Source organism: Pristiophorus japonicus, chromosome 5, assembly GCF_044704955.1.
Source record: "Pristiophorus japonicus isolate sPriJap1 chromosome 5, sPriJap1.hap1, whole genome shotgun sequence".
NCBI classification, from domain to species: Eukaryota; Metazoa; Chordata; class Chondrichthyes; family Pristiophoridae; genus Pristiophorus; species Pristiophorus japonicus.
Window position 1 is genome coordinate 59,563,870 of NC_091981.1, and position 24,486 is coordinate 59,588,355.

The following is a 24,486-nucleotide window of genomic DNA, read 5'->3' on the forward strand; positions in this document are numbered from 1 at the left end:
ATTTCTACCAAAGTGGATAACCTCACATTTTCCCACATTATACTCCATCTTCCAAATGTTTGCCCAGTCACTTAGCCTGTCTATATCCCTTTGCAGATTCTTTGTGTCCTCCTCGCAATTTGCTTTCCCACCCATCTTTGTATCATCAGCAAACTTGGCTACATTACACTTGGTCCCTTCATCCAAGTCATTAATATAGATTGTAAATAGTTTAGGCCACAGCACCGATCCCTGTAGCACTCCACTAGTTACCGTTTGCCAACCAGAAAATGACCCATTTATCCCGACTCTCTGTTTTCTGTTAGTTGCCAATCCTCTATCCATGCCAATATATTACCCCAACCCCGTGAGTTTTTATCTTGCAGTAACCTTTTATGTGGTACCTTATTAAATGTCTTCTGGAAATCGAAATATACCACATCCATTGGTTCCACATTATCCACACTGCTCGTTACATCCTCAAAGAACTCCAGCAAATTTGTCAACCTGATTTCCCTTTCAAAAAACCATGCTGACTCTGCTTGATTGAATTATGCTCTTCCAAATGTTCTGCTACTGCTTCCTAAAAAATGGACTCCAGCATTTTCCCAACGACAGATGTTAGGCTAACTGGTCTATAGTTTCCTGCTTTCTGTCTGCCTTCTTTGTTAAATAGTGGCGTTACATTTGCGGTTTTCCAATCTGCTGGGACCGCCCCAGAATCCAGGGAACTTTGGTAGATTACAACCAATGCATCCACTATCTCTGCAGTCACTTCTTTTAAGACCCCGGGATGCAAGCCATCAGGTCCAGGGGACTTGTCCACCTTTAGTCCCATTATTTTACTGAGTACTTTTTCTTTAGTGATAGTGATCGTTTTAAGTTCCTCCCTCCCTATAGCCCCTTGATTATCTATTATTGGGATGTTTTTAGTGTCTTCTGTTGTGAAGACCGACATAAAATATTTGTTCAAAGTCCCTGCCATTTCTCTGTTCCCCATTATTAATGCTCCATCTCATCCTCTAAGGGACCAACGTTTACTTTATCTACTCTCTTCCTTTTTATATACCTCTAGAAGCTCTTATTATCTGTTTTTATATTTCTTGCTGGTTTAATCTTATAATCTATCTTCCCCCCTCTATTATTTTTTAGGCATCCGTTGCTGGTTTTAAAAAATTTCTTAATGCTCTGTTCTCCCATTAATCTTGGCCACTTTGTCTGTCATTGTTTTCAGTTTGATACCATCCTTTATTTCATCCTGACTCCCCAAAGACTGTGAACACATTATACAGGAATCAGATTCATTATCTGGAGAAATCAATGGTACTCGAGCAAGGCAAAGGAGAACTTGGGTCTGGCGTAACTTCAGGGGCTAATATGATAAACCGTTTGTGGAGTGTAAGAGGAGAGAGAAAGAGAGAGAGAAAAAAATGTGTGTGCCAGAAAGAAAGTGTGAATGAGAAATAGGAAGAGAGAATTTTCAACTTTTAGAGACAATAATCCGACACAAAATTAATTGTCACTTGAAGAAATATGGGTTAATACCAGCCAGCACAGGTTTATTAAAGGCAAATTGTCTTTGACTCACTTGATTGAAAAGTACCACAAAAGAGACTTCTTAGCAAAATTGAAACCCATGGGATTAAAGGGATGGTGGCAGTGTGGATACAAAATTGGCTAAGCGACAGAAAGCAGAGAGCAGTTTTTCACATTGGGGGGCAGTATACAGTGGTGTCCTCCAGCAGTCAGTATTAGGACTACTGCTCTTTTTGATATATATCAACGACCTGGACTTGGGTATATAGGCCATAATTTCAAAGTTTGCAGATGAGACAAAACTTGGAAATGTAGTAAACATGTGGAGGATAGGAAGGGACTTCAGGAGGACTGACAGATGGCAGATGAATTTTAACATGGAGATATGTGAAATGATGCATTTTGGTAGTAAGAATGAGGAGAGGCAATATAATCAATGGGGTATAGTAACATGGAGACCTGGGGGTGCCTCTGCACACAAATCTTTGAAGGTGGCAGAACAGGTAAAGGCATAAAATATAAAAGCAAGGAAGTTATGCTAAACCTTTATAAATCACTGTTTAGGCCTCTGCTGGAGTATAGTGTCCAATTCGAGCACCATACTTTAGGATGGGTGTCAGGATGCTAGAAAGGATGCAGAGGAGATTTACCAGAATGGTACCAGGGATACGGGACCTCAGTCACATGGTGAGATGAGAGAAGCTGGGGTGATCTCCTCAGAGCTGCTAGAGTAAATAAGGAGAAACAGTTTCCAGTGGCAGAAGGGTCGGTAACCAGAGGACACAGATTTAAGGAATTTAGCAAAAGAACCAGAGGCGACATGAAGATAATTTTTTTTCATGCCAGAAGTTATGATCTGGAATGCATTGCCCGAAAAGATGATGGAAGCAGATTCAAAAGCAACTTTCAAAAGGGAATTGGATAAATATTTGAGGGGGCAAACATTTGCAGACTGTGGGGAAAGGGATTAATTGGACAGCTCTTTCAAAGAGTTGGCACAGGCACAATGGGCCAAATAGCCTCCTTCTGTGCTGTATGATTGTATGATTCAAGCATAATCCATAATATACAGCAGGAACTTCACCACCTCTATTTGAGGTATCATGAGATGGAAATAAAATGTGAAAGATAGTAACAAGTTCAATAGGATTACATAATTAAAACAGTTAATAGATTTCTAAACCAAGCTTTTCATCAAACTGGTTTAAAAATTTTACACTTACTTAAATGCTACAAAGGTCATGGCCTTGAAGAGAGTACCTACATTGGAGAGAGACCAGGGAGCATCTTCTTGAGGCACGTTCCCAGGTTCCCCACCACTTCATTCACCTCTTCTGATGAAGTTAGTTTCAGGGGAAAAGTGCATCGATCAGTTTCTACAACCAACTGAAAAACATCAAAACAAATTCATAAATATTTCAACTCTAGGTGACTGAATCCCACAGAAGTCAGATTTTATGTTACACCATTCCTTCCCATACCCAACAATAAACCGAGTCAGTCTCATCGGTAATAATTCTGCTTTTCACCATTTCATAACAGGTTGACAAGTTGGTGCCATTCTTGTGCATTTTGCTTGCAGTGGATTTACCGCAGCACAAATCAATACAAAAGGTTTTCAGGAATAACTAAAAGCTTAAAGACTTGATAGCACCGACTACTTTGGGGGAAGGAGAAAAAGAGCAATGGATACCTGGGCTAATCTATCTTCGCTATGTTGGCACTAAATTGAATCACTTATGGTGCCTGGAGAGGTCTGTCATGTCATCGCATATCTGTTAAGGCACGTTGTGGAATTAGGGAAGGGAACCTTACTGTATATACATCCTGGGGTAAATGACGCTTAAAACACATCCAACCTTAGGCAGGGATCAGATATCATTCAGCCTCAAGTCCTTCAGTAATTTTAGAAGTGAACAACACCAACTAGACAGTTGGAGAAAATCTTAAGACAAAGGATTACACTTTTCAATGGAAGACGACGAGATTTAAAAAAATGTATTTTACATGTAAAAGGAATCCATGCATATCAGAGCCAAGAAAGACACAAAAGAAACAGACACCAAGAAGTGATTTACCCTGTGTGATTTCCCAAATTTACCCATGAAATACCGATCATAAACATGGAATGAAATATAAATTGTGACCAGATTACATTTTTGCATATATTTAAAGGTAGCTCTGACCAAAATATTGTGCTTCCATCTCAAAGCTACCCCTAATCCACATGAAATACGAGATCCTATGGTTGGTTACAAGATCTACTTGCACTAATATTGCCAGTAGGGCATTTCATATCCTAACAAGTTTTGTGCTGTAAAAAAAAAAATCCTAACCTCTCCCTTTGTTCTTTTGGTCATGATTTTCAAATTTATGCCCCTTCTACGTCGACTCACCAACCACTGGAAATAGTCAATCCCAATTTACTTCCCCAAAACTGTATACGATTTTGAACCTTTAGAATGGATCTGTTAAACATCTCCAATTGTCATCTTGGCTCAGTGGTGACACTCTCATCTTTGAGTCAGAATATCAGAACTCGAGTACATAATCCAAGCAGTACTGCATTTTCAAAGGGCACTGTCTTCTGAAAAAGTCCCTTTTCAAAGAAGAGCACCGAGTTCTCCTGGTAGCCTGGTCAACATTCATCCCTCAACCAGTATCATTAAATCAGATGAACTAGTCATTTATCTCTGTCATTTATAGGACAATTATACGCTGTTGCGTATGATTACAAAACAGTGACTACCTTTAAATATATTTCATTGGATCTTAAGCACTTTGGAATGTCCTGAGAACACAAACACAAAAGGCACTATATAAATGCAAGTATTTCTGCTTCCTAATGAAAATGGCCCCAGTTTGTGGACCTCGATGCAGGTCCTGGGATTTAATATGGTATTAGTGTAGCTGTCCCGTGCGGCTCCACTCACTTGCAACATCATAACAATATTTTCATGTGCGTGTTCTGCAAGTGGTTTCCCGAGAACCTAGCATAACCTAGGCTACATTCCCATGATGTGTGCAAAAAGAGGAAAGCAGGCATTTTCTGATAAATTTCTATTGTATTACTGCTGATCCTGTGGTGCCAAAAGCCTCAACGGCCATGACCATCTCAGCGCTTTGCTCCGCTGCCCCCTCGGTGATGGCCAGTGGGAGCCTGCTGAGCGCGTCAGCGCAATTTTCGGTGCCTGGCCGGTGCCGTATGGTGTAGTCATACGCAGCCAGCGTGAGAGCCCATCGCTGTATGCGAGCTGACGGCATTGACAGCATTGCTGTCGGACAACAGGGATGTTAACGGCTTGTGGTCTGTCTCTAGCTTGAAACGTTACCGAAAAGGTACTGGTGCATCTTTTTCACACCGTAAACACAAGTGAGTGCTTCCTTTTCGACCATGCCGTATCCACGCTCTGCCTGGGAGAGTGACCTGGAGGCATAAGCCACCGGTTAGAGTCGGCCGTCGTCATTACTCTGCTGCAACACACACCCAACCCCGTAGGACGATGCATCGCACGTTAAAACCAGTTTTTTACAGTGGTCATACAAAGTCAACAGTTTGTTAGAGCACAGCAGGTTCCTCGCCTTAATGCAAGCCCGTTCTTGACAGTCCTCCCTAAGCCATTCGCAACCTTTACGCATGAGCATGTGTAACGGCTCCAGCAATGTGCTTAAGTTCGGCAGAAAGTTCCCGAAATAGTTCAAAAGTGACAGGAATGATCGCAACTCTGACGTGTTGCCGGGCCTGGGTGCCCAGCGGATCGCCTCAGTTTTTGATTCAGTGGGCCGAATCCCGTCTGCGGCAACCCTCCTGCCCAAAAACTCGACCTCTGGGGCCAAAAACACACACTTGGCCTTTTTCAGCCGCAGACCTACCCGGTCCAGTCGGCGTAGCACCTCCTCCAGGTTGTGGAGGTGTTCCTCGGTGTCTCGACCCGTTATAAGGATGTCGTCTTGGAATATGCTTGTTCCAGGAATGGATTTGAGCAAGTTTTCCATGTTCCGCTGAAAGATAGCTGCCGCCGAACGAATGCCAAACGGACACCTGTTGTAGATAAATAATCCCTTGTGCGTCGTGATGGTGATCAGAAGCTTGGATTCTTCAGTCAGTTCCTGAGTCATGTAGGCCGAAGTGAGGTCCAGCTTCATGAACAGCTTTGCCACCTGCGAGGGTGGCAAAAAGGTCCTCCGCTCTCGGGAGTAGGTATTGGTCTTGCAGCGACACTCGGTTGATGGTGGCTTTGCAGTCGCCACAAATCCTGATCGAGCCATTTGCTTTGAGGACAGGAATGATGGGACTTGCCCAGCGCTGAATTCAACGGCTGAAATTATGCCCTCTCTGAGCAACCTGTCCAATTCACTTTCAATTTTCTCACGCATCACATACGGCACCGCTCTGGCTTTGTGGTGCACTGGTCTGGCGTCCGGAGTGATGCGTATCACTACTTTCGTGCCCTTGAACGTTCCGACACCCCGGGTTGAAACAGTGACCTGAATTTTTGTAGGACCTGTGAGCATGAATTTCGCTCCACAGATGAAATGGCGTGCACATTCCATTTCCAATTCATCTCAGCTAGCCAACTCCTCCCCAAAAGCGCGGGGCCATTTCCCAGGACGATCCAAAGTGGCAGCCGGTTCTGTGATCCATTATGTGTTACCACCAAGTTTGCACTGCCTAGCACTGGGATGATTGCTTTGGTGTACATCCAAAGCTGCATGTCAATGCGTTCCAGTTTGGGCCTGCTAGCCATGTGGCCATAGTCTCTCAAATTGTTGGGCGCTCATAAATGACTGGCTAGCTCCCGTATTCAGCTCCATGCGCACCTGGGTGCCATTCAATAAACTTTCATCATCATGGGTAGCGCTTTAGTGTATGAGCTGTGGACGTCAGCCACGTGAACCCGCTGAACTTCAGCATCCATGGCTTTTCCCCAGGCATCATCCTGCATTGCAGACCCCTCGTCTGGTTCCTCTGTCTCGCAGATAAGTCTCGCCACAGCCTTTTTGCACATCCTGGCCAAGTGTCCACTGACGTTACAAATCCTACAGGTATATTGCTGGAACCTGCAGCTTTTCGCAGTATGTCTACCCCTGTGAGCGTGAGCTGAGATTGTTGTTAACAAAGGGACTGTTACCAGGCATTCCTCTCTGCCCATTTGGTTGTTTCTAAGCACTCTGATGGTGGGTGTTAATGGTCCCATCGTGGGACGCATTGTTCCTTGTGATGGCGTGAATTGCCGATCCCCTTTCCATTGTCCCTGTTGCGGGCCCACCCTGGAGTCAGTTGCTGCCTGGGCGGTTTCGAAATGTCCTTGCCTGCCTGCGGGGTCCCTAGCCTCATTCACAATGTTAACTTCCTGGTCCATCGCCACGTTGGGACCAGGGCTGCGCGCGTAAATTAGCTTGGTCTCCTCTTCCCCTGCCATGAAGGTCTGAGCTATCAATGCCGCCACTTCTAAAGTCAAGTCCTTGGCCTCTATGAGCTTCCTGAAAATCCCAGCATGATTAATGCCCTCAATGAAAAAGTCCCTTAACATCTCCCCCCTGCAGGCGTCTGTGAACTTAGAGACTGGCCAAGCACCGCAGGTCCGCAACGAAGTCCGAGATGTATTGCCCTTCCTGACGCTGGTGTGTGTAGAACCAGTGCCGGGCCATGTGTATGCTACTCGCCGGTTTGAGATGCTCACTGATCAGCTGGCTGAGCTCTTCAAAGGACTTGTCCACTGGCTTTTGGGGTGCGAACAGGTCTTTCATCAGCACATACGTCTGTGGTCAGTAGATGCACCCTCCGCTTGTCAGCCGCTGTCGCTCCCAGCCAGTCCTTCGTGACAAAGCTCTGCTGGAGCCTTTCCATGAAGTCGTCCCAGTCCTCACCCACACAGTAACGTTTCTCTGTGCTACCGGTGGCCATCCTCGTGGTTCGGTGATTCCCGTTTCTCGTCGCCAAATGTGGTGTCCCTGCACCGTACTACAAACTCACACGAGGCATGTACTGCAGACACAGTCACTACGTGACCTTAACCTTTATTCCCAGGACCAAGAGTGCTGACCCTGGGTGGGACCTCCCCTTTTATACCTGGAAGCCCAGGTGAGGAGTGTCTCCCACAAGTTCAGCCCCTGTGGTCAGGGTGTGCATTTCTAGGGTATAAGTACAGTGTACAGGAGTTGCACGAAGGTTACAGTTACATGAAGATTACTGTTGCATGATGGTTACATACATGACACGCTGGTTCTGGACTTGCCCAACATCGGGAACATTCTTCCCGCATCTAACCTGTCCAGTCCCGTCAGAATCTTATACGTTTTTATGAGATCCCCTCTCATCCTTCTAAACTCCAGTGAATAAAGGCCTAGTTGATCCACTCTCTCCTCATATGACAGTCCAGCCATCCCTGGAATCAGTCTGGTGAACCTTCGCTGCACTCCCTCAATAGTAAGAACGTCCTTCCTCAGATTAGGAGACCAAAACTGAACACAATATTCCATGAACACAATTTTCCAGGTGAGGCCTCACTAAGGCCCTGTACAACTGCAGTAAGACCTCCCTGCTCCTATACTCAAATCACCTAGCTATGAAAGCCAACATACCATTTGTCTTCTTCTCCGCCTGCTGTACCTGTATGCCCACTTTCAGTGACTGATGAACCATGACACCCAGGTCTCGTTGCACCTCCCCTTTTCCTAATCTGCCGCCATCCAGATAATATTCTGCCTTTGTGTTTTTGCCCCCAAAATGGATAACCTCACATTTATCCACATTATACTGCATCTGCCATGCATTTGCCCACTCACCTAACCTGTCCAAGTCACCCTGCAGCCTTTTAGCGTCCTCCTCACAGCTCACACCGCCACCTATTTGAGTGTCATCCGCAAACTTGGAGATATTGCACTCAATTCCTTCATCTAAATCGTTAATGTATATTGTAAAGAGCTGAGGTCCCAGCACTGAGCCCTGCGGTACTCCACTAGTCACTGCCTGCCAGTCTGAAAAGGACCGTTTATCCTGACTCTCTGCTTTCTGTCTGCCCACCAGTTCTCTATCCACATAAGTACATTACCTCCAATATCATGCGCTTTGATTTTGCACACCAACCTCTTGTGCGGGACCTTGTCAAAAGCCTTTGAAAGTTCAAATACACCACATCCACTGGTTTTCCCTTGTCCACTCTGCTAGTTACATCCTCAAAAAATTACAGAAGATTTGTCAAGCATGATTTCCCTTTCATAAATCCATGCTGACTTGGTCCAATCCTGTCACTGCTGTCCAAATGCGCTACTATTTCATCCTTAATGATTGATTCCAACATTTTCCCCGCTACTGATGTTAGGCTAATCGGTCTATAATTACCCGTTTTCTCTCTCCCTCCTTTTTTAAAAAAGTGGGGTTACATTAGCTACCCTCCAGTCCATAGGAACTGATCCAGAGTCAATAGACTGTTGGAAAATGATCACTAATGCATCCACTATTTCTAGGGCCACTTCCTTAATTACTCTGGGATGCAGACTATCAGGCCCCGGGGATTTATCGGCCTTCAATCCCATCAATTTCCCTAACATAATTTCCCGCCTGATAAGGATATCCTTCAGTTCCTCCTTCTCACTAGACCTACTGTCCCCTAGTAGGTTATTTGTGTCTTCCTTCGTGAAGACAAAACCAAAGTATTGGTTCAATTGGTCTGCCATTTCTTTGTTCCCCATTATAAATTACCTGAATCCGACTGCAAGGGACCTACGTTTGTCTTTACTAATCTTTTCCTCTTCACATATTTATAGAAGTTTTTGCAGTCAGTTTTTATGTTCCCTGCAAGCTTCCTCTCGTACTCTATTTTCCCCCTCTTAATTAAACCCTTAGTCCTCCTCTGCTGAATTCTAAATTTCTCCCAGTCCTCAGGTTTGTTACTTTTTCTTGCCAATTTCTATGGCTCTTCCTTGGCTTTAACACTATCCTTAATTTCCCTTGTTGGCCATGGTTGAGCCACCTTCCCCGTTTTATTTTTACTCCAGACAGGAATGTACAATTGCTGAAGTTCATCCATGTGATCTTAAAATGTTTGCCATTGCTTATCCACTGTCAACCCTTTAAGTATCCTTTGCCAGTCTATTCTAGCCAATTCACGCCTCATATCGTCAAAGTTACCTTTCCTTAAGTTCAGGACCCTTGTTTCTGAATTAACTGTGTCACTCTCCATCTTAATAAAGAATTCTACCACATTAATTACTTTAAGTTCCTCACTCTTATTGGCCAGTTGCTTCCCCTCAATTTTTGGTATACTTGGTGTCTTTTACTGTGAAGACAGATACAAAATATTTGTTTAAAGTCTCTGCCATTTTCTTATTCCCTATTATAATTTCTCCTGTCTCAACCTCTAAGGGACCAATGCTTACTTTTACTACGCTTCCATTTTACATACCTGTAGAAACTCTTACAATCTGTTTTTATATTTCTTGCTAGTTTACTCTCATATTCTGTTTTCTCCCTTATCAATTTTTGGTCATCCTTCGCTGCTTTCTAAAGCTCTCCCAATCCTCAGCATTCCTCGCAACATTATAACTTATTTTAATCTAATACCATCCTTAACTTCTTTACTTATCCACAGATGGATCAATTTTCTTGTGGAGTTTTTATTTCTCAATGGAATGTATATTCATTAAGAATTTTGGAATATTCCTTTAAATGCCTATCTACCATCATACCTTTTAATCAAATTTCCCAATCTACCTTAGCCAACGTGCCCCTCAAACCTATATAATTGGCTTTATTTAAATTTAAGACTCTATTTTTGGATTTAAGTATTTCACTTTCAAACTCAATGTGAAATACTTATATTATGATCACTCTTCTCCATTTGATCCTTTACTATGAGATTACGAGTTCACCCTGTCTCATTACACAATACAAGATCTAAAATAGTACCCTTCTAACGAAGGATCATCGACCTGAAACGTTAACTCTGTATCTCGCTCCAGAAATGCTGCCTAACCCGCTGAGATTTCCAGCATTTTTTGTTTTTATATCTAAAATAGCCTGTTCGCTGGTTGGCTCCATGATGTATTGTTCTAGGAAAACGTATTGAATGCATTCCTGAACTTGTCCTCGACATTACCTTTGCCAATTTGATTTGAATATGAAGATTAAAAGTCCCTCACGATTATTGCATTACATTAGTTACAAGTTCATATTATTTGTTGATTAATACTCTGTCCAATGTTATTACTATTATTAGGGGGGCCTATAAACTACTCTCTGCCCCATTTTCTGCCCCATATTATTTATTCTCTCCATCCATACTGATTCTACTTTCTGATCTTCTGAGCCAAGATCTTCTCACAACTGTCCTTATGTCAACCTTTATTATCAGGGCTTTCTAGCTTTCTTTTCCATTCTGCCTATCTTTTTTTTAAAGTCAAGTACTCTGGAATATTTAGTTCCCAACTTTTATTATCTTGCAACCATGCCCCTGATGGTTATTAGATCAAACCCATTTATCTTTACTTGTGCCACTAATTTGTCTAACTTGCAATGAATGCTTCGTGCATTCAGATAAAGAGCCTTTAATTTTAACATTTCACCGTTATTCCCTGCTTTCACCTTATTAATTAATGCAATATTACCATTAAACTCTGTCCCTTTCTGTCACACTCTGCTTATCTTCACCCAAATCACTGCACTGCTCCATTGCCTTGACTTTTCTCTTCAGATTTCAAAATTTCCCCTCACCTGACCCTCCCACCATTTTTAGCCATATCTACAGCCCTAGTTATTTGATTCGCTAGGACACTTGTCCCACCCCGGTTTAAGTGCAGCATGTCCCAAAGGACCAACTCCCTCTTTCCCCAGTACTGGTAGGGGATCTGTGGATCAATTTGCAGCTTTGGAACACTGTTATTGCGAAAAAGGTGTCAATTTTTTTTTTTAACATCCATCACAGCTTTTCACTTCCATTTTCATATAGTTTTGCAAGACTTCCTCTCAAGCATTAGATCAGTGAGGCCTTTGCCAAGTTTGTTCATCCACATTTGCCTCCATTCTCACCACTTTTTATAATGGGTAAATATATTAACTGGCCCCAGCAATGAATAATTGTAGCTGTAGCCAGCAGTCCTCAAAGCTTTATGTTTGTAAGGAAACATGATCGGTAGATATTTTGATTGGTTCACTGCAGACAAGTACTATAGCAACTCCTAGTGCTGTGAAGCAAAACTGTTTATTTTGAGAAGATGCAAAGCACAGACAAGTTTCCTCAAGATCTGTGCTTCAGAATGTGTCGAAATCTACCCCGAGGACATGTACGGCAATGAAGGAATGTTACAATGCTGTCAGTGCTGCCACAGCATTATTTTCATCCAAAAATAAGCTCTAAACATTTTTTTAAAGCTTTAAATTAGAATGCCGAGGGGACCATCCAGCATGCTGTTCATTACATCTTGTTTGAAAAAATCCAGAGTCAACAATATTTTGTGGACTTTGTAAATCTGCACTTGAAAGAAAGGAGTACTACAGTAAATATCTTGTGCTTTTTGTAGCCCTGTTACAGCAAAAGGTCTTGGTTCATGGGCTAATTTAGGGTCAGGGCATCTTCCTATTCTTTGATGACACCACAGGTAAGAAAGGGAGGAGTGGTGTGACAGCTACGAAGGGTTGGACAGCAACCTATCCATGTCGGACTAGAGTTTATGGAACGCTGAATAAAAGAAGACTTGTACATCACCAAAGAAAGTCACAGAGGTACCAAGAAAACAAACACTGAGCCAAAAGGAAGAGAGATTACAAGTTGATAGTAAAAAAATATATTTTTTTAAAACTTGTATTGTTAGGAAGTTGATATAAGCTTCTGTTTTCAGGACTAAACTTGTCTCTTTGAAAACTGAGAAAAATTAAAAATACAAAGGGTGATGGAAGCATGGTCAAAGTGATGGGTTTTAAAGAGGGTCTTGTAATGAGTCGTTTTGAAAGGAGGGGAGATGGAAGGTGTAATGTAGGCACCTGCGAGTATGCTCACAGGTTTGTAGAGCTGTTGCATTGAGAGTGGCTTAGCCAGTCACATGATGTTCACAAGAACACAAGAAATAGGAGCAGGAGTGGGCCATTTGGCTCCTCGAGCCTGCTCCGCCATTTAATAAGATCATGGCTGATCTGATCATGGACTCAGTTCCACTTCCCTGCCCGCTCCCCATCAACCTTTATTCCCTTATTGCTCAAAAATCTATCTTCGCCTTAAATATATTCAAAGACCCAGCCTCCAGAGCTCTCTGGGGCAGTGAATTCCACAGATTTACAACTATCTGAGAGAAGAACTTCCTCCTCATCTCAGTTTTAAATGGGCGGCCCCTTATACTGAGACTATGCTCCCTAGTTTTAGTTTTCCCCATGAGGGAAAATATCCTCTCTGCATCCATCTTGTCCAATTAATTGGGCAGGGGGATGGGAACCTATGCAGGGAGGCAGAGGGAAGTAAAAGGGAGGCAGAAGCAAAAGGGAGAAAGGAGATAAGGAAATGTGGAGGGCAGAGAAATTAAAGACAAAAATCAAAAAGGGCCACATTACAACATAATTCTAAAAGGATAAAGAGTGTTAAAAAAACAAGCCTGTAGGCTCTGTGTCTCAATGCGAGGAGCATTCGTAATAAGGTGGATGAATTAACTGCGCAGATAGCTGTTAATGGATATGATGTAATTGGGATTACGGAGACATGGCTCCAGGGTGACCAAGGCTGGGAACTCAACATCGAGGGGTATTCAATATTCAGGAAGGATAGACAGAAAGGAAAAGGAGGTGGGGTAGCGTTGCTGGTTAAAGAGGAGATTAACGCAATAGTAAGGAAGGACATTAGAGTGGATGAGGTGGAATCTGTATGGGTAGAGTTGTGGAACACCAAAGGGCAGAAAACGCTAGTGGGAGTTGTGTACAGACCACCAAACAGTCATAGTGAGGTTGGGGATGGCATCAAACAGGAAATTAGGGATGCGTGCAATAAAGGTACAGCAGTTATCATGGGTGACTTTAATCTACATATAGATTGGGAGGAGGATTTCCTGGAATGCATAAGGGATTGTTTTCTAGACCAATATGTCGAGGAACCAACTAGAGAGCTGGCCATCCTAGACTGGGTGTTGTGTAATGAGAGAGGATTAATTAACAATCTTGTTGTGCGAAGCCCCTTGGGGAAGAGTGACCATAATATGGTGGAATTCGTTATTAAGATGGAGAGGGACACAGTTAATTCAGAGACTAGAGTCCTGAACTTAAAGAAAGGTAACTTCGACAGTATGAGACGTGAATTGACTAGGATAGACTGGCGAATGATACTTAAAGGGTTGACAGTGGATAGGCAATGGCAGACATTTAAAGATCACATGGATGAACTTCAACAATTGTACATCCCTGTCTGGCGTAAAAATAAAACGGGGAAGGTGGTTCAACCGTGGTTAACAAGGGAAATTAGGGATAGTGTTAAATCCAAGGAAGAGGCATATAAAGTGGCCAAAAAAGCAGCAAACCCGAGGCCTGGGAGAAATTTAGAATTCACCAGAGGAGGACAAAGGGTTTAATTAGGAGGTGTTAATTGAATATGAGAGTAAGCTTGCAGGGAACATAAAAACTGACTGCAAAAGCTTCTACAGATAAGTGAAGAGAAAACGATTAGTGAAGACAAATGTGGGTTCTTTACAGTCAGAATCAGGTGAATTTATAATGGGGAACAAAGAAATGGCAGACCAATTGAACAAATACTTTGGTTCTGTCTTCACTAAGGAAGACACAACTAACCTTCCGGAAATACTAGGGAGAAGGAGCAACGAAAGGAAATCCTTATTAAACAGCAAATTGTGTTAGGACAATTGATGGGATTGAAGGCTGATAAATCCCCAGGGCCTGACAGTCTGCTCCCAGAGTACTTAAGGAAGTGGCCCTAGAAATAGTGGATGCATTGGTGGTAATTTTCCAACATTCGATAGGTTCCTATGGACTGGAGGGCAGCTAATGTAACCCCACTTTTTAAAAAAGGAGGGAGAGAAAACAGGGAATTATAGACCGGTCGGCCTGACGTTGGTGGTGGGGAAAATGTTGGAATCAATTATTAAAGATGTAATAGCAGTGCATTTGGAAAGCAGTGACAGGATAGTCCAAGTCAGGGAAAGGGAAATCATGCTTGACAAATCTTCTAGAATTTTTTGAGCATGTAGACTGGACAAGGTGGAGCCAGTGGATGTGGTGTACTTAAGACTTTCAAAAGGCTTTTGACAAGGTCCCACGCAAGAGATTAGTGTGCAAAATTAAAACACATGGTATTGGGAGTAATGTACTGACGTGGAGAGAGAACTGCTTGGCAGACAGGAAGCAAAGAGTAGGAATAAACGGGTCCTTTTCAGAATGGCAGGCAAAGTTCAGTGCTGAGACCCCTGCTATTTACAATATATATTAATGATTTAGACAAAGGAGTTGAATGTAATATCTCCAAGTTTGCAGATGACACTAAGCTGAGTGGCAGTGTGAGCTGTGAGGAGGATGCTAAGAGGCTGCAGGGTTACTTGGACAGGTTAGATGAGTGGGCAAATACATGGCAGATGCAGTATAATGTAGATAAATGTGAGGTTATCCAGTTTGGTGGTAAAAACAGGAAGGCAGATTATTATCTGAATGTGACAGATTAGTAAAAAGGGAGGTCCAACGAGACCTGGGTGTCATGGTACATCAGTCATTGATAGTTGGCATACAGGTACAGCAGGCGGTGAAGAAGGCAAATGGCATGTTGGCCTTCATAGCGAGAGGATTTGAGTATAGGAGCAGGGAGGTCTTAGTACAGTTGTACAGGGACTTGGTAAGGCCACACCTTGAATATTGTGTACAGTTTTGGTCTCCTAATCTGAGGAAGGACATTCTTGCTATTGAGGGAGTGCAGCGAAGATTCACGAGACTGATTCCTGGGATGACAGGACTGACATGTGAAGAAAGACTGGATCGACTAGGCTTATATTCAATGGAATTTAGAAGAAGCAGAGGGGATCTCATAGAAACATATAATATTCTGACGGGATTGGACAGATGAGATGCAGGAAGAATGTTCGCGATGTTGGGGAAATCCAGAACCAGGGGTCACAGTCTAAGGATAAGGGATAAGCCATTTAGGACCGAGATGAGGAGAAACTTCTTCACAGAGAGTTGTGAGCATGTGGAATTCTCTACCACAGAAAGTTGTTGAGGTCGGTTCATTAGATATATTCAAAAGGGATTTAGATGTGGCCCTTATGGCTAAAGGGATCAAGGGGTATGGAGATAAAGCAGGAATGGGGTACTGAAGTGCATGATCAGACATGATCATAGTGAATGGTGGTGCAGGCTCGAAGAGCCGAATGGCCTACTCCTGCACCTATTTTCTATGTTTCTAAGTTTCTATGTTTCTATGTCCAGCCCCCTCATTATCTTATATGTTTCGATAAGATCACCTCTCATTCTTCTGAACTTCAATGAGTATAGACCCAACCTATCTTCGTAAGCCAACCCCCTCATCTCCGGAATCAACCTAGTGAACCTTCTCTGAACAGCCTCCAATGCAAGTATATCCTTTCTTAAATACGGAGACCAAAACTGCACGCAGTACTCCAGGTGTGGCCTCACCAATATCCTGTACAGTTGTAGCAGGACTTCTCTGCTATTATATTCTATCCCCTTTGCAATAAAGGCCAACATTCCATTTGCGTTCCTGATTACTTGCTGTACCTGCATACTAATTTTTTGTGTTTCATGCACAAGGACCCCCAGATCCCTCTGTACTGCAGCACTTTGCAATTTTTCTCCATTTAAATTATAATCTGCTTTTCTATTTTTTCTGCCAAAGTGGATAACCTCACATTTTCCTACATTATACTCAATCTGCCAAATTTTTACCCACTCACTTCGCCTGTCTACATCCCTTTGCAGATTTTTTGTGTCCTCCTCACAACTTGCTTTCCCACCCATCTTTGTATCATCAGCAAAGTTGGATACATTACCTCGGTCCCTTCATCCAAGTCATTAATATAGATTGTAAATAGTCGAGTCCCCAGCATTGTGGCACTCCACTAGTTTCTGTTTTCCAACAGGAAAATGACCCATTTATCCCAACTCTCTGTTTTCTGTTAGTTAGCCAGTCCTCTATCCATGCTAATATATTACCCCCAACCCTGTGAACTTTTATCTTCTGCAGTAACCTTTTATGTGGCACCTTATCGAATGCTTCTGGAAATCCAAATATACATCCACTGGTTCCCCCTTATCAACCCTGCTTGTTACATCAGCAAATTTGTCAAACATGATTCCCCTCTCATAAAACCAGGCTGACTCTGTTTGATTGAATTATGCTTTTCCAAATGTCCTGCTACTGCTTCCTTAATAATGGACTCCAGCATTTTCCCAATGGCAGATGTTAGGCTAACGAGTCTATAGTTTCCTGCTTTCTGTCTGCCTCCTTTTTTAAACAGGGGTGTTACATTTGCGATTTTCCAATCTGGTGGGACCTCCCTAGAATCCAGGGAATTTTGGTAGATTACAACCAATGCATCCACTATCTCTGCAGCCATCAGGTCCAGGGGACTTGTCCGCTTGTAATCCCATTATTTTACCAAGTACTACTTCTTTAGTGATAGTGATTGTATTAAGTTCCTTCCTCCCTATGGCCCATTGATTTTCCCTTATCGGGATGGTTTTAGTGTCTTCTACCATGAAGACCGATAGAAAATATTTATTCAAAGTCTCTGCCATTTCCCTGTTCCCCGTTATTAATTCCCCAGTCTCATCCTCTAAGGGTTCAACGTTTACTTTAGCCACTCTTTTCCTTTTTATGTACCTGTAGAAACTCTTACTGTTTTTATATTTCGTGTTAGTTTATTTTCATAATCTATCTTCCCTCTCTTTATTATTTTTTGTACTTGTTCTTTGCTGGCTTTTAAAAGATTCCCAATCCTCTGGCTTCCGACTAGTCTTGGCCACTTTGTATGCCCTGGTTTTCAATTTGATACCATCCCTTATTTTGTTAGTTAGCCACGGATGATTATCCCTTCTCTTACAGCCTTTCCTTTTTGTTTGAGAGTTATGAAATATCTCCTTAAATGTCTGCCACTGCTCATCAACCGTCGCATCTGTAATCTACTTTCCCAGTCCACTTTAGCCAACTCTGCCTTTATATCTTTGTAGTCTCCTTTATTGTAGCTTCAGACACTGGTTTGAGATCCAACTTTCTCACCCTCCAAATGAATTTGAAATTCAACCATGTTATGGTCACTCATTCCGAGAGGATCCTTTACTTGGAGATAATTTATTAATCCTGTCTCATTGTACAGTACCAGATCTAAGGATAGCCTGCTCCCTGGTTGGTTCCGCAATGTACTGTTCAAGGAAACCATCCCGGAAACACTCTATGAACTCTTCCTCAAGGCTGCCCTGGCCAATTTGCATTGTCCAATCAATGTAAAGGTTAAAATCTCCCATGATTATTGCCATTCCTTTTTTACAAGCCTCCATTATTTCTTGATTTATACTCCGTCCAACAGTGTAGTTACTGTTAGGGGCCTATAGACTATGCCCACCAGTTACTTTTTCCCCTTATTATTCCTTATTTCCACCCAAACACAAGGCTCAATAAAATAATTTGAGTCTCGGTCATCCACGATGAGGTATGCAGTTGTGAGCCGAGTGCATGAACTGGTAATGTGTAGTGTGATTGTTGAACCTTTGTTAATAAACCAACTAGTTCTTACTAGCAATGTGTTGCTACGAATTATTAAACAAAGAGTCCATGAAGCAAATACATTACAGAAGGTATAGGGAAAGCATTGTAGAGAGTAGGACCTAACCAGCTGAAAGCACTGTCGCCAATGGTGTGGCAAATTTCGCCGGGGAGTTAACAAATATGGTGACATGAGAAAATGCCGTTGCTGTGGTATAAATGTGCTTTCAGAAAGCCTATGACAAGAAAGCACAAACAGGATGGAGATGATTAAGGGGTGTAGAATTAGCAGAACAGCAGCAAATTAGATTAAAAACTGGTTAGAAATAAAGGGCCCAAGTTTTCTCCCACGCTTAGAATGGGGCACTTCGTGAGGTGCGCCGACTTTTTAGAACAGAAACCGCACCTAAAAGTTACCTTGCTATTCTCCCCGCAGCTGGAACAATGAAGGCCCTTGGCGTAGTGCAGCACAAGGGGCGGGGGGTGGAGCCAGGTCCCAGCGCTGAAAACAGTGCCGGGACCTCTGCACATGCGTGCTAAAGTGTGCGTGCATGTGCAGTAGCTCCTCGCCCCCGAATCTGTGCAGGTTGCGTGGGAGGGGCCCGAAGCACGCCATCCCTAGCCCTGGCCGAATGGGCTCCCTGCCACGACCTGCAGGAACAGTGCCTGCCGCGTTCAGCTGGGAGTACTATAAAGAACATAAAGTCTGGAATGAGAAAGGGCCATTTGAATCATCAAACCTGCACCACTCTGAATCCATGCCTTATTATTGTATCATGGAACAAGGAGGGAAGTCAGTGAGCATTTATTTACACAAAGAGTAATGATGTTGTGGAAGAAGTTGCTCGAGAGAGAGAGAGCATTCGAGAGTAATAATATAAATTAGTTTAAGGTAAGTTTCTGGAGAGAAAATGATTGAAGGGTATGGGGAAAAGCTGGGTTTCTGGGGTTGAGATTATTTAAAAAGGGATGGGCTTGTTCCTAAACATGTGTCTCTTCTCCCCCACCCCATGGAGTTGTGTGTTTTTGCATTAATTTCTGAAGAAGCAATTACAATGAGCTTTCTCACAGTGGCTCAGCCATTTGGGGGTTCACAATGACAAAGTTACAAATGTATTGTTGTGCAGACAGCTTCAAATAATTTGATAAACTATACAAAAATCAAGAAGGTGTAAAGATCCTGTGTTACTGGATGTTTTAAAAAGTACTTTATGCAGCTTTTATCTCCACCTACCTGTTGCGTGTAGATTTGTGTTAGTTTACCTAGGATTCTGTAAAAGCAATCAATGTGGTAAAGGAGGGGCAGTTCTGAAGCACGTCTGATTTAGCAATGCATGAAGCAGTAAGCTTGTAATCCAAGACGTACGTTCAGAGGAACTGGCTGAGATAGTCAGTTATGATTAGGCACGTCAACAGTTCATTAACAAATTTACTACTTCAAAAAATAGTTATGGTGTGGGATGGTGTAATCATTTTCAAAACATTATAGTGATTGATTTATTGGTTGAGTTATTGAATTATTTATCATTTATCATTGATGATGGCTCTTTATTTGTAAAAGTGAAGTGTTTAATGCTTGTAAACTTCCCTCCCCGCTCACCCCACCCCCGGCCATCTCTCGTTCCCTGCGCCTAAGTTCTTAAATGTAGACAAGGTTTATTTGAGCGTACCAAAAATCTACACTTATTCCATTCTAAGTTAGCTTAGAGTAAGTTTTCGCTGCCTAAACTTGCAAAACAGGTGTAAGTGGCTGGAGACGCCCCTTTTGAAAAAAAACTGTTCTAAAATGAAACTATTCTAACTCACTAGAACTGGAGCAAACTAAATGCTGAGAATTGCAATTTCTAAGATGCTCCATTCTAAACTAGTTGCTCCAAAAAAAATAGGAGTGGAGGAGGGGGAGGAGAGGTTTTATTAAGGAGTAGCTGTAGAAGGAAGTGGGGTTTAAGGAGAGTAATGGAATGTGGGTGGTAAGGGATACAAGGAAGTGGTTGGACATAACCTTGGAAGTGTCACAAACAATAGTTACAGGAATACCATGAGAGATGGCAAGATCAAGGTAATGGCCATAAGTATGATAGGAGAGGTTGAGAGAGGGAGTGTTGGTAATGGGAAGTGAACCCAGGGGAGAAAGAACAAGGCGAGCCGAGATGGAGGCTTAAATCACCGGATGAGGAGCAGAAACTTAAACCACAAAAGCTGGTAGAACCAAGCCTGGTAGTGGAAATGAATCAGTTCAGCAGAAAGCAGTAGCAAAATGGATGTCACAGTAAAGTCCAAAAACCAACAGAGAAATGGAATTCAGCTGACAGACTAAGTTTTCAAGATTCCTAAGGTTTTGAACGAGAATCGAATCCAGTTTTTCAGTGTTTGCGATTGCTACCAACTGGGCATGCTATGTACTTTAGTCTTTTAACAATTTGACAAGAATGCTAAAGCTAGCCCTATATGTTAGATCACAATACTGAGACGACCTTGATATAAACAAAAATTCTGAAATAACATGCAGTGTCAGTTTCAAGAGTTATGTGGTTCAATGTCAAATTTTGTTTGATAACACTCTTGTGAAGCACCTTGGGATATTTTACGGCATTAAAGGTGCTATATAAATACAAACTGTTGTTCTGGTCAGCAGAGAAAGAATCACTCCTACAATACCCACCCTGAACGATGTAAACTTTAGATGGGGCTCCATAGCAAAGGCTGTAGATTACCTGATATAATGTTTTCCTATTGTAGTTGCTTTTATTACAGATACAAAAAAAACTATTCACATTACCATGGAATCTGTTCATCTTACAGAAGAGTTGCAAAACATTGAACAAAGGACTCACAAAAGCTCTTCATGAAACTGCCAGAGCTGCACTTTTTTGGCAGCAGTTGCTGTGGACTTTGAAGAGAAGACTGTTGCAGTATTGTTCTGAAAGCATCACGACTGAATGTACAGACACTTTCAAAAACATCAAAAGTTTGGCAAAGCTGGATAAAGATTCTTCAACGGTACTTAGCTATAAATACCTTGCATACCATCTTGATCCAAATCGGATTTTAATGTCAAAACTATCAAATATGGCCGGTTGATCAACACCTTTAGCTCTGCTTGTCAAACAACTTCAATAGCAATCTTTGGTGGAATGCACAGGCACAACACCTTCATACTTTCTCTGCACTAGCAGAAATATATGTTTGGCTTCTAACTTCAAGTGCGAGTGTTAAAAGAGCTCTCTAAATCTACTCAGACCTATTCCAAAACAAGTACGAGATTCCAGACAAAAATAAGATGAGGATGTTCTGCACACTAGAGCTTTATTTGAAAGCATTTAAATTTGAGTACTTTTTGTGAATTCTGTATTGTTTTTAAATGGGAAGGGAAGGAGGTGATAGGTATATATCGAGCACCTTATCATTTCTAGTGCTTCATAATCAATTATTTTGAAGTGACAAATGTGGTAGCCATTTTGAGCAAACACCAATTGGATGAATGACCAGTTAATCTATTTCTGATGTTGATTGAGGGGGAATGTTGACCTAAACTCTCTGCTCTTCTCCAAACAGCGCAATGCGATCAGTGACATCCACAAGAACAGACAGATGGGTTTTGTTTTAGTAACTCATCCAAAGGGTAACACCTCGGACTATGCAACAGCCCCGCAAGGCTACACTTGTGTATAATCCTAGAGGGATCTCACATCCTTCTGATTCAGAAGAGACAGCGCTAGTCAATAAGCCACGGTGGTGGTGCCGCCGATGACACCAACATGTATTTATATCGTACCTTTAACGTACTAAAGCTTCCCAAAGCACTTCAGAGAAATGTTAGCAAACAAAATATGACACCAAGCAACAAAATAAAATATTAGGCAGGTGCCTAAATGCTAGGTCAAAGAGTTAGGCTTTAAGGGGTGTCTGAAAGGAGGAAAGAGAGGTATAGAGGGGGAGAAGTTTAGGGAGGGAATTCCAGAGCTTTGACAACGGAAGGCATGGCCACCAATGGTTGAGCGATTAAAATCAGGGCAGAATTAGAGGAGTGCAGATATCTCAGAGGGTTGTGGGGCTGGAGGAGAATACAGAGATAGAGAGGGGCGAAGCCATGGAGGGATATGAAAATAAGGATGAGAATTTTAAAATCGAGGCGTTGCTTAACCGGGAGCCAGTGTATTTCAACGAGCACAGGGGTGATGGGTGACCGGGACTTGGTGCGAGTTAGAAGACGGGCAGCCACATTTTGGATAACCTCAATTTTAGAGGGTAGAACATGGGAGGCCAAGCAGGAGTGCATTGGAAATAGTCATGTCTAGAGGTAACAAAGGCATGGATGAGGGTTTCAGCAGCAGATAAGCTGAGGCTGGGGTGGAATCAGGCAATGTTATGGGGGTGGAAATAGGTGCTCTTAGTGATGGTGCAGTTGTGTGGTCTCATTTCGGGGTCAAATATGACACCAAGGTCTGGTTTAGCCTCAGACAGATGCTGGGGAAGGGATGGAGTTGGTGGCTAGGGAGTTTGTGGCGGGGACCAAAGGCAATGGTTTTGGTCTTCTCAATATTTAGTTGGAGAAAATCTCTGTTCATCCAGTGCTGGACAGTCTGACAAGTCAGAGACAATGGAGGGGTTGAGAGAAGTGGTAGTGTGGTAGAGCTGGATGTTGTCACTGGATGTGGAAACTGATGCTGTGTTTTCGGGTGATGTCGTTGAGCAGCAGCATGTAGATGAGAGATGAGAAAGGAGGAGGCAAAGGATAGATTCCTGAGGGACACCAGAGGTAACAGTATGGGAGCAGGAAGAAAAGCCATTGCAGATGATTCGCTGGCTATGATTGGATAGATAAAAATAGAACCAGGCGTGTGCAGATCCCCCCAGCGTTGGAGGAGGATGAAATGGTCAACCATGTTGAAGGCTGCAGACAGGTTGAGAAGGACAAGGAAGGACAGTTTACCTTTGGCACAGTCACATAGGAAGTTATTTGTGACTTTGATAAGATTCGTTTCGGTACTGTGGCAGTGGTGGAAATTCTGATTGGAGGGATTCAAACATGGAGTTCCGGGAAAGATGGGCACCGAGTTTGGAGGCGATAACTCGTTCAAGGACTTGAGGGGAAAGGGAGATTGGAGCTGGGGCAGTAGTTTGTAAGGATGTAGGGGTCACGGGTTGGTTTCTTGAGAGGGGCGATGACGGCAATTTGAGAGAGGGGACAGTACCTGCGGAGAGAGTGGTTAACAATGTCAGCTAACATGGGAGCCAGGAAAGGAAGTTGGATGGTCAGCAATTTAGTGGGAATAAGGTTGAGGGAGCAGGAATTGGGTCTCATCGACAAGATGAACTTGGAGAGGGCATAAAGGGAGATTGAAGAGAAACTGGAGAAAGATGTGTGTTCAGTGTTAGGGCAGGGGGGGAACCTTAGAGTAAGTTTGGGACAGTGGGCTAGGGGTAGGGAGGGAAGTGGCAGCTGATCAGATGGTCTCAATCTTAGTGACAATAAAGTCCATGAGTTTCTCGCACTTTTTGTTGGAGGCAAGGGTGGAGGAGACGGGGGAGAGGGGTTTAAGAAGATGGTTTGCAGTAAAGAAGCCAAGGGTTATCTCTGCATTTCAGAATGATACTGTACTGAAGTGAAATTCCAGAATAACCATTTGTTATCATTTCTACAAAATTTGACCATAGTATTTTCTGCAGACAACATCCCCATTGGTCCCAGCAGGACAGAAATCGCTGTGTCTCATGGAATATTTAATCTTCTGAATCTATGTTTCAGGTCCCTTTTGAGGGGCATGACCTCATACAGAGTTAGCTTGGTAGCACCCTTGCCTGAGTGACAAGGTCTGGGTTCAAATTCCACTCCAGTTCAGTGCAACAAATAAGAAGTGCCATTATTTAGATGATGTTAAAACCAAGTCTGCCTGTTCAGATGGACTTTAAAAATACAATGGCACTACTGGAAGAAGCTTTTTCCAGTAGTGATTTGGAGTTCTCCCAGTATCCCAGCCAACATTCACTCCTCAAACAACAGTGCCAGAAACAGATCAGCTGTTCATTCTTCTTTTCTATTTTGTCAGATCTTGAGATGCGCAATTGGCTGCCACTTTTTCCTACATAATAATGACTGCTCTTCAAAAGCAATTCATTGGTTGTGAAGCACGTTAATATATTCTAAGGCTCTAATGATGAATACTCTTCCAAATAGCTCAGTTGGACAAAAAAAAACTGTACAGTTACTTTATAACCATATGTTATCAAGCAGAATAGAACATTTGAGGATGCCATGGGACAGCTGTGTTGG

At 42.7% G+C, this 24,486-nt stretch overlaps 1 protein-coding gene across 5 annotated transcripts in view; it reads right to left on the reverse strand.

Annotated features, from left to right (window-relative positions):
• LOC139264358 (F-actin-uncapping protein LRRC16A-like) overlaps positions 1–24,486 on the reverse strand; it is a 554,868-nt gene that overhangs the window by 336,162 nt on the left and 194,220 nt on the right. For all 5 annotated transcript variants that reach the window (XM_070880668.1, XM_070880667.1, XM_070880669.1 and 2 more), the window contains one exon: positions 2,780–2,901. In XM_070880668.1, the coding sequence (XP_070736769.1) occupies positions 2,780–2,901 (122 nt within the window). The remainder of the gene's footprint in view (positions 1–2,779; positions 2,902–24,486) is intronic.